Source organism: Trichomycterus rosablanca, chromosome 23 (genome assembly GCF_030014385.1).
Source record: "Trichomycterus rosablanca isolate fTriRos1 chromosome 23, fTriRos1.hap1, whole genome shotgun sequence".
Taxonomy (NCBI): Eukaryota; Metazoa; Chordata; class Actinopteri; order Siluriformes; family Trichomycteridae; genus Trichomycterus; species Trichomycterus rosablanca.
In genome coordinates, this window is record NC_086010.1 from 4,064,248 (window position 1) to 4,080,573 (window position 16,326).

The 16,326-nt window shown below is 40.9% G+C and overlaps 1 protein-coding gene across 1 annotated transcript in view; it reads right to left on the reverse strand.

Annotated features, from left to right (window-relative positions):
* Positions 1-16,326, reverse strand: part of thsd7ab (thrombospondin, type I, domain containing 7Ab) — a 109,613-nt gene that overhangs the window by 56,890 nt on the left and 36,397 nt on the right. The window contains exon 2 of the mRNA XM_062985178.1: positions 4,305-5,151. Within this exon, the coding sequence (XP_062841248.1) occupies positions 4,305-5,151 (847 nt within the window). The remainder of the gene's footprint in view (positions 1-4,304; positions 5,152-16,326) is intronic.

Consider the following 16,326-nt stretch of genomic DNA (forward strand, 5'->3'; position numbering starts at 1 on the left):
TTATGTAGCTGTGGAGAAATGTTATGCTTTTTTGCTGGCTGAAATTAGAAATGTTGTGCGGTTAAATGTCAGAAAAGAAAAGTTTAAAATTCTCTGTGCAAAAGCACCATTAAAATAAATCTGAGCTAAAGCCTCATTTTTAAACTATCAGTCTGGGTTCACTAAGAGCCTTTCCATATCTCACCGTTCCCTGTAATGATATGCAGAGTGCTTAGCTGGTATTACTTTACACTGAGTGCTTGCAAAAAGATGAATTTCTCGAGGAAAAAAAAAATGCAGATACAGGCGTGCACATCAAACGAAATGGAAGTAAAATGTTTGGAGGACTATTGGCAAGAGCCACAGAGCAATTGCTTCAGAGGAAAGTTCGCTCTACTTTCTCGAGCGGCAAAATAAGTATGAATATTTCAGAGGCAGAAATAAACAAGCGGAGGATAAATATTTATGTTTCTTGGAAGCATTCACTTTGTTTCTTAGGTTCTTTTGAAACGTCATCTTGCTGCCACTGCAAACGGATCCCTGTCAGAGACAGGTGAAGAGATGTATTGGTACATAATTGATCATCAAACATCAAACTCTGAATCACAGGTGTAACGTACAGATCGCTCGGCAGGATTACGGTGTCTAATGAGCTTACTGCTTTATACCGTTTTCATAGGGTTTAAAGAAAACTTCACAGTGAAGTGGCGTGTTTGTGCCTTGATCATTAAACCTCAGCATTCATCCTCTGTTTAAATATTCAAGTCAGATGCAATTACATGGTATAAAAATACTGCTTCTGGACAACAAAGCTGTGTTCACAGCACTCTTCCAACTTAAAAGTGGATGAGAACTAAGAATTATTAGTAAGGAAACAAACTCAGTTTAAATTCTATTAGCCAATTTAAAAGTGCCTCCTGAAAGTGAAGCTTAATGTTAAAACAAAGTTCAAAGTGAAGTGGTTTAGTTACACACTATTTAGGACATACGATGCTGTTTGGGAAGCAGCCAGGACCAAACTCAAGCAGTGTTCACATGAGTGTAAATACAGAATAATACGAGGGTTCTTCAAAAAGTGTCCACACTTTTTTTTAACCCTATTTATTAAGAATTTCAAAAACAAATGACATCAGCGTCAAACCAACGTTTTAATGCTGTCAACAAAACATGTTTTTGGTTGAGCGCGTAGCCACTGATGCAGCGCTGCTTTCACATCATCACATGAAAATCTTCTTCCCCTTAAAGCTTCTTTATACGAGATCCCTTGTATGTCCGTTAAGTGTGGAGTATGAAAAACGACGCAGTGAACTAAGATGTTGTGTAAAAGTAAATAATGTTGTTTTTTTTTTCATTTTTTCCAATTTTCCTCCCAATCTAGTCGTATCCAATCACCTGATTGCATTGCGTTTCCTCTCTACTGATGCTGACCTCCACTTCTGAATGAGGACAGCGAGACTGACACACGCCGCCTCCGACACGTGTGCAGTACCGACTGCATCTTTTCACCTGCACGAGGCGAGTTCATATGCGGATCAGCTTTGTGTACGGAGACCCACACCCTGATCATCGAATTATACCTCGACTCTGTGCAGGCGCCATCAATTAGCCAGCAGAGGTTGTAGATGCATCAGTTTTGAGGTCCCGTCCGGCTTCCCACCCTGTATGATCAACAGCCAATCGTTGTTCATGTGGCCGGCTGGATGGCAGAGCGAGTCTCGAACCGATGAGTTTGAAATGTCAGCTCTGGTGTGCTAGTGTGTTTTACTGCTTCATCACCTGACCAGCCAGTAAATACTGTTTAATCAGAAATCAATGCAGTCAATGTTTCATTAAAAGTCAAAGCATAGAAAATACATCAATAGTGCATTAAAACAGCGGTTCTGAAACTTGCGATACTTGGCTTGTTTACTAAAGTTTGGGACACTGCTTTTCCTTGTGTTGCAAGTTAAACTCTTCCAGTGTTGGGGCAAACTGTTAGCGTGCCATGTCTTTTTTTCCAGGTGGAGATCTCATTAAAATAATGGTGGCTGGCCTCATGAGACAACATTCACATGGACATTCCTGACGTTTGACAGCAAGCATTTTTAGGATCAGTATTTTCCTGTATTAACAAACAGGCAAACCAGGAAGCATATTTAAAATACAGCGCACCAAAAATGTACATTCCAATGAAAATAATGCACATTGTTAAAAAGACGTATATAAACATTACACCTGCACTGTGGCAAAACTGTTTCTGATTCCTGAAAGTAGGATACACAAAAATGAAGAAATAAAAGCTCTCTGGCTCTAAAAGACCTATTCTCTGGCTTTAACAGACCAATCTCAACCTGTCAAAGCCTGGCTGTAAAGTCCACAAGTAACATCATCTGTTTTACAATCCAGGCCACCCATAATGCACTGCAAGTTTTTTTTTCTATGGGCTGTGATGGAACTGGAGCCATAACAGTGCTGGCCCAGATCTCCTCCATGTCATGTGGACAAGTGTATATAGAGTTGTCATCACTGTGGTGGAAAATAGGCATTAGAAAAAGTGAACCATTGCTTTGACAGCCTGATAAAAAAGAGAAGAAAGAGTGGAGCAATAACTCATAATAACCTGTCATACAAAAGGCAAAAGTGTTAAAAAACGTCAAAGAGACACTTAGAGTAGCAGAAACTGCTCTTAGCTTCCAAATAGTGAACGCTACATTTAAGTAAGTTGCTTGCTAAAGAGTTTTCCATGTCACAAATTGTTATATGGTGCCAGTGACGGTGACAGTGTCGTACACCATGGTATGGTTACTAAATCTAAATCTGAATCTTTAACACTTGATTATTTTGATAATATCTGCCTGTCTCCCAATGCATAACATTACCAATGAAAGAGATTCTCTATTAAGTTTGTAAGGAGGAGACATGTGACCACACTCAAGCACCACACATGAAGTTTGTTTGATTTCATAGGTGGTTTTTTTTCTCTTTTCTCCAATTTTCTCCCCTAATCTAGTCATATCAAATTACCCTGGTTGTGTTACGCTTCACCTCTACCAATACAACCCTCCACTGCTGATTGAGTCCCAGCTCTGGTGTGCTAGCGTATTTTACCGCTGCGCCACCTGAATGGCGATTTCATAGGTTTTAAAATGACATTTTCTGAATTTTAAACATTAAGAGACATATATATTCCTGTGTCTGTTGGCCAAATCTTTACTGGAGTTAGGATGAGTACATATTTACGTAATATATTACACACCCTGAAGGACACTCACAGCCGCATGCAGACTGCAAAATAAACTGGAAATGCTTTGCAGAGTGCATTCAAAAATCGAATTCTTTTTTAGGTCATCAAACTACTGGTTAGCAACTATGTTAATAGTGACTAAAACACCAGCGCTTTATTACTCACCCCCGGTATTACAGGAGTTCACCAAGAGTACCAAAAGACTTACCCTGTGTTCACATTTTTAATAGCTTTTGTCTCTCTTGGGATTGTATGAAGCCACTGCGGTTAAGCTGACCATGAAATGCTTGTGGCCATAAAGTGATCAGTATAAAGAATACTATTATTTATGCATTTATTTTTTTGTTATACACAGCTTTGCTGCTTCTTCTTTAAATGTATTTCAATACTCCTTTAAAACACACATATGTTTTCTTTCTTATGTGCCCAAACATGGCTAACTGGGCGCTAAACTAAACTAAACTAAAATACTGGTGCTGAGAGGAGACGACGTTGGACACTCTTGACATCCGTTTGGTTTATTTGATCCAGCAGATCCAATCGGTGAGATCTGTTACCAGACAGAGCTAATTTGCATACAGTGTTGAGAATCGCTCTGTTCCTGGGTCGCTTGTCGCTGTCGCTTAAATCGTGTCACCGTCAATAAATGGTTTGGCGGGGCGGCACGGTGGCTCAATGGGTAGCACTGTCACCTCACAGCAAGAAGATCCTGGATTCCATTCCCAGGTGGGGTGGTCCGGGTCCTGTGTTTGATATTAAACTTGTGAACTGATGAATCTTGTGTAACCAGTAACTACCTGTCCTGTCATTAATGTAACCAAAGTGTGTAAAACATGACTTTAAAATCCTAATTAATAAATAAATAAATAAATGGTTTGGCATTTACTACAGTAAACACAGGGTGAAGTACTGCGCTCATTGATAGAGAGAAAACTCACCTCCGCAGTACAGAAGTTGACTAAAGAATTCATTCACACCCACTGCTAAAAGTTGCCCGCTCAGACTCTGAAGCTTTTTAAAGCAAAGATTAAAACCATGACTAAAAGCAATAATTAAAAGTAGAAGAAATAACCACTAGGCTTTATAGAAATCAAACACCTACCTTAGGGGGACTACGCTGCCATTGCGGTGAACACAGACCACCTGGCGTTCCTGGTAGCCCACTTCAATGCCCCAGAGGCCGCTCTCTTGCCGGTTCATCCTGTTGCGGTTCCTCTTGTTCTTGATGAGCTCACGTGTCTCTGGGTCCCTGGTGCCCTGCCGCTCTTTACCTTTCCTGCGTCTGGCTTGGCGAATTGCATGTGGTGCCGAGGCAGACGCTGAAGGCACTGGGGATGGCACTGGAAGAAGGCGACACTCACTCCAGTTGCCCACCCTTAGGTTGAAGACCATCTCCCTGCCCTCGCACTGCCTTGGCGAACAAGTTCGAAACTCTGTAAGGTTTGGGCACCCCATGCCCCCAAACAGCGGCGGTGCGAGAACAGACCGAACACGGTTCTGCAGGCCTAAACCGCAGGTCTTGGAACAGGAAGTCCATGGGCTGAATTGCGAAACAACACAGTCCCGCGGGCATGGAACCAAACACGCCTGCTCCAGCCGTGGTCTTGGCTCAAAGTATTCGCAGATTGAATGGTCAGTTGGCGAGCCGTCAGCTCTTAGCACACAGCTTACCTCACGTGTCTGGATGCCCGGTTTACTATGCAAGCATGGCGCAGTGGTGTCTAATTGTTGCGCTATCGGTGAGCACTGGTTCCATGAGCCCAGCTGCCAGCTGTACAGCTCCCGGTGCCAGTCACAGACACGAAAGCAGCTTTGCTGGTTGGCTGGACGTGATGAATGTGGGCAGTTTGTAGGTTGCGTGGTCCAGCCATCCACGTGGGCACACCATACCCCTCGGCTCTGGCTGCCACCCGGGCCACACTCGCTGCCCATACACCTTCCCCATGGACCTGAGGGAAATGGATAGAAGAGAAGTATGATATGAGATTTTACTCGTGGAATAGCAATACAGATGTGTAGATGTTGTAGAAGACATCGCAGAGTATCAGATGACCCTTATTTCTCTCAGCTTCTTTCCCACAGCATTGTCATCTGAATGCTAAGCTAATAATGACCTGAAATGAGTCCCACTTCTAATTATAGCTCATTACCTGCTGCTGGGTAAGACTGGCATCTGAAATGCACCTGATTTTCTGAATTTCTGATTGCAGAACAGGAAGACTGAAACAGGATCTGCTCTTCACTATGCGGGATGATTTCTGAGATGTAAATTTATGACACCAAGTTTATTGATTTTTTTAGGCTATTCATTGTAAGTGTAGCAAGATCAATAATAATAAGAAAGTACACTGTTAGAAATATAGATTTTATTACAGATTTTTTTGCACTATGTATACTTAACAATACCAATGTGTTATATTTTGGCAGCTCCTGCAGTAAACAGAAGACTTGAAATGTGGTCTAACTGTGTTGGTTCAAAAGTACTCTACATAAAGACAAATTTAAGATTTCTTTCTTTAAAAAGCAAAAGAATACATATTATTATTTTTATTTTTGATATATTAAGAAATCAAAAAAAAAAAGTAGTTCTCAAGACTCTCTTTTAATTTTGAATTTATTTTCAAAGTTCATCGAGCCACATTTACCCTAAAAAATCATTACTGTTACTTACTCAGACAACTTGAATGCACATATGTACAATAAAGCCAAAAAATATATTAACACCTGACCACAAACTTCATCATACAAATCCAAAACCAGGAGCATATTACATAGAATATACAGCATATAGAATATATCTACATGCTTTTGGGGCGGCACTGTGGCTCGGTGGGTAGCACTGTCGCCTTACAGCAAGAAGGTCCTGGGTTCGATCCCCAGGTGAGCGGTCCGGGTCCTTTCTGTGTGGAGTTTGCATTTTCTCACCGTGTCCGTGTGGGTTTCCTCAGGGAGCTCTGGTTTCCTCCCACAGTCCAAAAACATGCAGTCATAGGTGTGTGTGTGTGTGTGTGTGTGTGTCTGCCCTGTGATGGACTGGCGCCCCGTCCAGGGTGTTACTGTGTGCCTTGCACCCATTGAAAAACTGGGATAGGCGATCCTGATTGGATATGTGGTTAAGGAAGAAAGTGAGTGAGTGAGTACATGCTTTTGTTCATATAGTGTATTTTAGCTATTTATAATCCAGACACATTTCATTCCTTTAAAGGTCCATGCTGGTGTAAGAAAGCAAAATGACAAAAGTTGGCAGAAAGAGGGTTGCATGTACAAACTATTTGGTCATGGGTATAGGAGCGTTATTCCTAGTTTTAGCCACACTCATTACAGACATGTTTAAAAAAGCAATCTTATAAAAATACAATTATTGTGCTTGTATTTGAAATGAAGTGTCAAACAACCTTATGGTCAGGTCTCCACACACTTTTGGCCATATAGTGCATGGTTTTGGGTACTCTACCAATCTCTAATGTTTCAACATCCTAGAAGTTTCAAAGTCCCCGAGTCTCATTAACAACTAAAGCTTAATTACACTGCATGGTCTGTTTTACATCGGTTACAACGCTGAGTCACCACGGTTCTGCTTCTGTTTTACATCTATCACACTCAGCATTATCTGCATCATTAACACGTCCAATCTGCCCTCTGGCTTCAATACAGCTCACTAATTTACAGCTCACTGTGATTTATTTAACCAAGTGGAGCCGGTGCCCACTACTGATTTGTTACATTCTGGGGATGTTCTTGTTCTTTCTTAATCCACTGGATGAATGGCAGGAAACAACCCAGACGGGTCATCACCAGTCCATCACAGGACTCACTCACTCACTCCCTCACCTCACTCTCTCACCTCACTCTTTCACCTCACTCGCTCACCTCACTCTCTCACCTCAACAGTAAATCAACTGTTTGATCTGAGTGTGACATGCAGCAAAAACTTGCATGTAAAAACACAGGAACTTACTGTATGACCATAATTCTATTTAACAAATTATTTAAAGAATCATTCAATCAATAATAGGGGGAGCCAAACCAAAAAACTGGAAACAAAGAAAAAGTTTGTTGCAGTAAAGTGCAAACTGTACAAGCTATAAAACCAGGAGAATGTAACAGTGGTTTAAACAGAAAATCCTATAAACCTAAGTTATACCAAACAAATCAGCAGTTGCACATTAAATCCAGCAGAACAGAAGATGGCCTGTAGGTTCAGGGATCTGAGAGATACCAGTCTGTCCTTTCCTCCCAATCAGCACGACACTGTGAGTTTAATGGCTCTGTGAAATGGCCCGGCTTTCCTGCGGCTAATCTTCACCACAGCAAGCCAGAGCAAACGCGAGCTTTGCTAAATGGTTTCTCTAACAACAATAGGATTGCTCTTTCAATTCTCCGGCCTCTCCCAGCGCGTGATCGTAAAAGAACCGGGCAAAGATTACAGAGAGGAAAAGAAACCAGTGATCTGTAAAAAAAAAAAAAAAAAAAAAAAAAGAGAGAGGGATATAAGTGGCAAAAGTGTGCAGACAGCACAGATGTCTCAGCTGCTGTAATTAAAGATTGAAATCAGGCCCTGTATCAGTTCGGTCGAGTCAGCATTACTATACGTAGTTTTCAGGAAGGATTTCTTGCATGCCATTTTCCCTTTGGCACACTGAGCACAGATTTCCCACAGATGCTGTTTAGAATTAAGTGGGCTGCATGACAAGGAGTCTCGTGGGTTTATGGATGAGGATGGGCTTAGCTGAGCTGTCAGGCTCTCAGGCGATGATAACTAGAGTGTTTTGGGTATCAAGAGATATTTGATTATGTTGGTGCAGGCTCAGCTGAGTCAGACTTAAACAAAAGAGATGAGTCGCTGTTTCATTCAAATATTAGAGAATATCTGCAGAGTAATATAGTAAATTATTCATGTGTGAATTGTGTGGGAAGAGTCGTGCATATTCAGTCACGTTTTACACTTTCGGTTCCATTTATGACAGGACAGGTACAGTAGTTACATAGAACACGTGATTGAATTTTGTATCTCCAATTCACCTCACTTACATGTCTTTGGGCTATGGTAGGAAACCCACAGACATGGGGAGAACATGCAAACTCCACATAGAAAGGATCACTCCATCTTGGAATTGAACCCAGGACCTTCTTGCTATGAGGTGACAGTGCAACCCACTGACCCACTGTACGGCCCATGCATATTCATCATGATTTCAGACTTATAAACATTATGCAACACATTATAAAACATTATTTAGTTTATTTAAGGAACAAGGTTATCCAACACCCACATCGCCCTCGTCTCCTACTTGTGTACTTAACTGCAAAAGACTTTTTAGCCAATTGAACACAGCCCTGTACAATATAAATCTCACTATTCTTAACCCTTACCATCAATGTCAAACAGGCACCTTAAAGTTTCTACACAAACACTATGCCACAGACTATGCCAGTATATCCAAACAGTCATTTGGCATTTGCATTAGAAAATAAGGTTTAAAAAAAAAAAAAAAAAAAAAAAAAAAAAGGTCAAATGATATCATTCCACATACAATGTCAATCTACTTGACAAAACTATTGGACCACTCTTCATTTACTAAGTGCTCCAGGACTCTCAGATTAGTATGCCTTTTTCCAACTGCTGGTTTGTGATCTCTCCACAGTGGTTTGACTGGGTTTAGATCTAGACACATTGCTGACCACTTCAGAACTCTCCAGCACTTTGTCTTAATCCAGTCTGGGTGTATTTTGACATATCCTTGGGTCACTGTCCTAAAGGGAGACCCATAACCTCTGACAGAGACACGGCTTTCTCAAAAGAGTGAAGGCTGTTATAGTTTTGAAATAGGATGTTCAGGCGCCCAGGTGGCGTAGTGGGATATTCCGCTAGCACACCAGCACAGAGTTTCTGAACTCCTCGGTTCGAAACTCAGTGTTGCCACCGGTCGGCTGGGTGCCACCTGGCGGGCATAATTGGCAGTGCCTGCAGCAGATACTAATTGGTGGGTGCCGGACTATGTGTGGGTGGGTGGGTCTTCATACGCTGTGTAAGGACCCTGATTGGCGGAAGAGATGAGGAGGGCTGTGCACGTGTCGGAAGAGGCGTGTACAGCGACATGCTGTCCTTGGATGCAATCTGGTATCCCTCAGCAGCAGAAGACAAAATTGCGTGCGCTACATCGGGAGGAAAAGTCATAAAAAATGCATAAAAAAAGGACGAAAAGAAATAGGATGTCCAATGAGCTCAAGGTTCTGTGTCCATATATTTTTGGATGTATCATTTATACAGGTTTAGAGCATCTATTTAGGTCTTGTGAAAGTTATAACACCTTATACAGTATGTGGATTATAAATGCAGGATTAACAGAAAGTTTTAACATGTTATCTGGACCAAATGTATTTGAAGTCAACTGGGAATCATCAGTAAGTGATGAATGCTGATTAAACCAACAGCAATGTAACCTAGTTATACAAGTTACAATTACATAACATTGATATACTGTACATTAATCTACGCCAGCAGGCACAGAAATATTGCCCATCCAATTAAAAAAAAGAAATGAGTTCTTCACCACCAGTGGAATAAATATGATGTGTTAATGATCAGCTATGGCAAATTCCCAAATGAAAGTGATATAAACATTTATTAACTTCTGGCTGCAATTTGCCAATAAAAAGCAAACCAGTCCAGATGGAGGTGCTGAAACTTGAACCTCAGGCAGTAAGTATTAAATTTATGAGTGATGTTAAAACTTCTAAGCATTCTCTTATGATAAAAAGTCTGTCCCGAGCCCTCGGCCTTTCAGAACTTTAATAGTGCAGGTTTTAATGCACCTCTAATGAAGTTTAGTCTTTATCACACCAGAGCTAAAGGTCTGTACTTTTATGTGTCTAAATAATGTAAACTCATATTTATATATTTTCATTTTATACATTCTATGGGGTTTATAAAAATATGTTAAAATGTGCTGGGTCAGAATCATTTTTTTGCCAATGACTACAGCTGGAGACTTTTCTGTGCCCATATAAATAGGAATGTACCCATTAGACTAGGCCAAAGGTACAGGTTATTCATCACACAAGATTCATCAGTTCACAAGTTTAATATCAAACACAGTCATGGACAATTTAGTATCTCCAGTTCAACTCACCGGAGCTCCCAGAGGAAACCCACACAGACATGGGAAGAACATGTAAATTCCCCCCGCCCCACCTGGGGATCAAAACCCCTCAACCATTGTTAAGCACTTTAAAAAACACGATGATCAATTATGGATGGAACCTGCTGGAACATGGGTGACACTGTCAACAGTCAAGCATGTTTGACATGATTGTATTCCATGTGTTCTTCTGTACACTTTGTCACCCCCCTAAACCCAATTTATCAATTAAAAGGGACCTCCACAGGACCCTTACTGACCAGATGATGTTTGGGTGGTAGACTAATCCTAGCACTGCAATGACACTAACACAGGAATAACATAGTAGTGTGAGATGTTCTGGTGTGAGTGTATTAGGTGCAGCAGTGTTGTTGGGATTTTAAAATACTGTAGAAATGTACTGGTCTCTTTATTAGGAACTCTACACTGCTTGTACTCTACACTGGTTGTAGGCATACACACAGGGTTCATCTTACACCTAATACACACTAGAACATCACACTACCATGTCATTACCATGTTAGTGTTATTGCAGTGCTGAGAATGGTCCATCACTCAAACATCATCTAGTCACTGATGGGCCCTTTGATTAATAAATGGGTCACAGGGGGTGACAAAGTGTCCCGAGCAACAGTCCCTCTGTATGAATGTAGTTCAGATCTGATTTCTAGTGATTCTTGACTTACATCTGAGTATCCAGACAGCATAAGGAGACTTGGAGTTACCATCTTGACAAAACACAATTGTTCTATGTCATTTTATAATTGGTGCTGTTAAAACAGCCCTATTTATTATAAACTAGCTGGTGAAGTCAGTTACTAATAATGAAAGTTATGAATGTTTTCCAATTGTTCAGTCCCAGAAAAAGCAGTTGCAGAAATCATTAAAATTCTTTAAGACTTGAACTTGATTCACACTTTACAATTTTACATATTTATCATTGCATAGTGAGACCTCACCCTGATTAAAATGTTGTTTACACCACACGTGACTCATTAGCTAAAATTAACCCACTTTTTAATTTCTAAAAATCGAAAATAAACATCGCTAACATGAAATACCTAAAGGAATCGGCAAACAGCTGTCTGAGAACAAGTCCTAACAAGCGCACATCTGCTGCAAAATCGCTCAGCCGCTGATAAAACCAGCTCGTCTGCAAACATCACAGCTACTTTTCCGAGTTCCCATGTCATCTGCTTGCTGCTGCTTCTCACAAACAAGTACGCAAATGACAGCAGGCTGGAACGGGAAGAAACCATGTGCATCGCTAGCTTAAACCGGTCATCCGTAAAATAACCTCTGCCAGAATGCAACTGCTCCAGATGAAAGATTTCTACACAGAGCAGATGTTGCGCCGCTCTACCCATGCTAGCACTTTGGAGTTTCAGATGACGCCGCAGATCCAAGAGAACCTGGTGGGCTTGCAATAATGTGGAGCGTGATGAAGGTTGAACCCCCGCCGAGAGCCGACACAGGCGCTCGGCATGTCTATTATTCAGCGGGTGCAGACCTGCATGTCAGGTTACAGGATAATACAGAGAAGGACACGCTTGTCTAAACTGGGCTCAATTTTGGTCACCTACCAGTAAATATGATCAAAGTAAACAAACTTTCAGGTCTTACAGCAATCTGTAAAGCATTTGGTTTTTGATGAGCTAATGTTTAATAAAAGATGCAAGGGAGCAACATCAAAGCAGCTTCTGTTCTTAAGGGCACTGATCAAGATGCAGAGACGTAAGTGATACCTTTCAGTGCCTGACCCGATGTGCACCAGCACCATCTTGACTTGAAAAAAAAAAAAAACACGAGGCACTTATAAAGGAGGGGGAAGAAAATAAATGGCAGGCTAATAGAGTGCACTCAGATTCAGGCATAAACACTGATTATGTTTTATTTCTGTCTCAATAGGCCGATGCATTGAGGAATCACAGCATGAATATATGAGCCCCTGGTACAGCAGTAAATATTAATAGCTCAAGTGCGCTTGGCTTTTTTCGATGCCAATCTAACAAGGCCCATCCATGAAACTTCTCCCTAAGGGAAGATAAAAAGGAACGGCAAGGCTTTTACCACCATGGAGGAGACCGATTCCACCAATCTGCCCTTTGGATAAAAGACATTAGTGCATCGGGGCAAAACAACTCTCTATGTATTGAGCTAGACGATGACATCCAAAGGGCAAAACAGCATTACGATCGCCAATAAATAGAAAGAGTAGTGTGGCATTTGGAAGAAAACATGTTGTCTGCAGGTTTTTTGCCTGTCAATGAAAACAATGACCCTTTACATGGTATATCAGAACTATTGGACACTAGGCAAAACCTTCTTTAGTGACCCAGCCCACCCAAAAGCAACTAACTATTCTCAAAATCAAAATTTTGAATTTCTAGCTAAACCAGATGCTGGTAGAAATGTGTCTGCATGCACGGACATAAAAATAATTATTTGGGATCCCCAAAACAAGAACAGTGGGTGGACACTATATGATCAAAAGTATGTGGACACTTGGAAGGGGGTGGAACCTTTTTCTGTATTGTGTGTGTCTGTGGGGTGCCCGTTCCTTCTAACCCAAAGGTCTTTGTTTAGGCCACTGGAGTTCCTCCAATAAAACTCATGAAGCCATGTCTATGGACCTTGTGCACAGGGGCACAGTTATGATCTAAAGTAAATAGCACCTGCCTCTTATTACCTGGTATTAGCTGTGCATCCTAATCAGCTTAAAGAAAACATAAGCACATTATGTTACTGCAAATGACACATAAGCAGTTGTAGCCTAGCGGTTAAGGTACTGGACTAGTAAATAAAAAATTGCTGGTCCAAGACCCATCACTGCCAGGGTGCCACTGTTGAGCAAGGCTCTTATCCCTTAATTGCTTAGATTGTATACTGTCACAACTGTACGTAACTTTGGATAAAAGCATCTGCTAAATGTCAAAAATGTAAATGACACATTATAATAATGAAATGTCATTATCATTAAAATAGCTGCATTGATTCGCTGCAACCCGTTACGTTGGTACCTCTTTGTATTCCCTGAATTTTTACGGCTGTAGGTCTAAGTTTTTTTCCTAGGTTTTCATGTCCTCTGTTTCAAATCCTTTTTGATGTCCTAATTTCCACTTCTCTATTTTTCTGGTCTCCTAGGCATTTCAGCTGTTTTTGACCATCCACTTTTGTGCCACATGGATAAATGGTGATAATGGACTTGTTTATAAAGACCAGGGCTGGATATGATATGACCTCTGCTTTAAATATTGACTGTGGTCCATGAAAAAGCCCAATAATGAGACTGTGATTATGTTCCACCATTCATTAGTCCGCAGCACATCTGTGCCTGGAACAGCCTCTCATTTTTCAAAGCCTGGGTCAAAACGCACAACGTTCCCTTCTCATAACCTTCTCATCTACCCTTCAAAACCCACCACCTGTTTATAAAAGATTGTCTTTATCACTATCGTGCATCATTTTTTTATTTTTTACCAAGCATTAACTATTTCGTCTATTATTTATTAATATTTCTTCATTTTTTTGCTATTAGGGTACCATTGAGTGTAAGAAAACACTACATAATTAAAAGTTGCAGGTAACACTGCATGAATCCTCGCTTTTGTTCAATTAAAAAAATAGTTTTTGAATCAGCATACCATGTGTATAGCACATGTAGCACAGTGCAGCTCTAAAAATCACCCAAATAGCATCTGGTCATTGAGGTCATTTTAGTGCAGGATGGAGTAGAGATAATATATATATATATATATATATATATATATTAGTAACTGTATACACAAAAAGTGCATCATCATGGTAGGCGGTAGGCAGTAATATATATATAGTATATATGGGCGGCACGGTGGCTTAGTGGGTAGCACTGTCGCCTCACAGCAAGAAGGTCCTGGGTTCGATCCCCAGGTGGGGCAGTCCGGGTCCTTTCTGTGCGGAGTTTGCATGTTCTCCCCGTGTCCGCGTGGGTTTCCTCTGGGTGCCCCGGTTTCCTCCCACAGTCCAAAAACATGCCACCAGGCTAATGGGAAACACTGAATTGTCCTATAGATACGTAGACGCTAGATGCACAAACCAGTGCATTGTAGTGCCGGTCCCAAGCCCAGATAAAATAGGGAGGGTCGTGTCAGGAAGGGCATCCGGCATAAAAATTGTGCCAAATCATGATCCGCCGAGAGCCAACCCTGCAACCAAACAGGACAAAGGCCGTGGAAGAAGAAGATATATACAGTATATATATATTAGTAACTGTATACCCATAAAGTGCATCATCATGGTAGGCGGTATTGTTTTCTCACAATGGCAACTTAACCATTGCTAAAGATCACACACACTTATAGTTTGGATCATAAGCACTTGAAGTTCTATCTGGTATTTCTCTCTGCCATCAAATAAAAGACTAGAGGAAGATTGATTCTCTGCTGTTTCCTGTTTCCTTCACAATAAATCCATAGTTCAGTGTTTTGTATGGGTGAGAAACTCGGCTGAATCTTAATGCATCCTTAAGCATTTGAGATGTGGTGAATGTGGACATGTAGGAATGCTCAAAAATATGTTTGTGGTGGAAAAACCCAAAATGAAATATCTGAGAGACTGGATGATGAGTAGAAAAGAGTTTTATTCTTGTCTGCAGAGACGGATCGCACCGACACAGTCTCACATGGAAGCTCTGCAAATGCGAGAAGGCTGAACTAAAATAATCACCCTTTATACTCCCATCAGTGAGCCTATAGGACAGTGGAAGATGCCACCGTTAACAGAGAATTTATAGCTAGAACCGGAACTGGTCATGGCGGGACAGTGACTGAGTGGGTAGCACTGTCGCCTAACAGCAAGAAGGTCCTGGGTTCGATCCTCAGGTGGAGCAGTCCGAGTCCTTTCTGTGTGGAGTTTGCATGTTCTCCCCGTGTCTGTGTGGGTTTTCTGCGGGTGCTCCGGTTTCCTCCCACAGTCCAAAGACGTGCAAGTGAGGTGAATTAGCGATACAAAATTGTCCAGGACTGTGTTCGATATAACTTTGTGAGCTGATGAATCTTGCTGTCATGAATGTAACCAAAGTGTGTAAAACATGACGTAATAAATAAATAAAAAAAAGGAACTGGCCTGAATCAGCTAGAACTGGGTTTTGGAGGTCATACAATGCAATTGATGCACTTCTTCTCACGTATGTCACTTTCCAGTAACATTCCACTGTAGCAGTATTCTTGGAATATTGGAATATGACTACTGGCAATCACACCCTAAGCATATCTACATGTTTTAAATAGTAATTGGTTATGTATTAATACTTCTAGTGTAAATTAGCATTTTTCTCCCATACTGTGCATCAGTTGAACAATCCAAAAGTACAAAGCTGAGTTGAAGAGCCCCACAGGTACAAAGCACAACAAGTTGTTTTTTTTTTAAACAAAGAGATTTGTGTTTTGATCAATCAGTCAAAGAAAAAAAAAAACAGTTAACCTAAACTACAATAATCTGTTCTATTTTGTGAAGTGTAAAAAAAAGGCTGGGTTATCAAAGTCAGAACGTAAATGTTCACACAGTTTAGATTCCGAAGCTCCTACATTATTAAAAATCCTATCGTTCCTCATGAGCAGAGCATATGGGATCTGCACGTGCAGAAAAGAAACTAATGAGGTTTTGGAGAATGGAGGCAATTTTGCATGAGAATGCCATCACTTAGCTTCATACTGTAAATGAGACGAAGAGCGTTTTCCAATTAATGGCCTTTATGATAATTCTTCACAGGAAGTGACCAGACTATTTATTAACATACATTACATACAACATACTTCTGGAAATGGAAATCGAGACAGTGCAGGAGCTACGTTTGAACTGGAATGTCAGGTTTATGTCCTAATTTTGGTTCATTTGCTTCTTGCGATTTATGCATTGTTATAATCTGGCATTACACTGCATGATTGTCTGCCTGATTATGCTTTTGTAGATGAAATTGTGCATAATAATGTATTTTCTTTTATC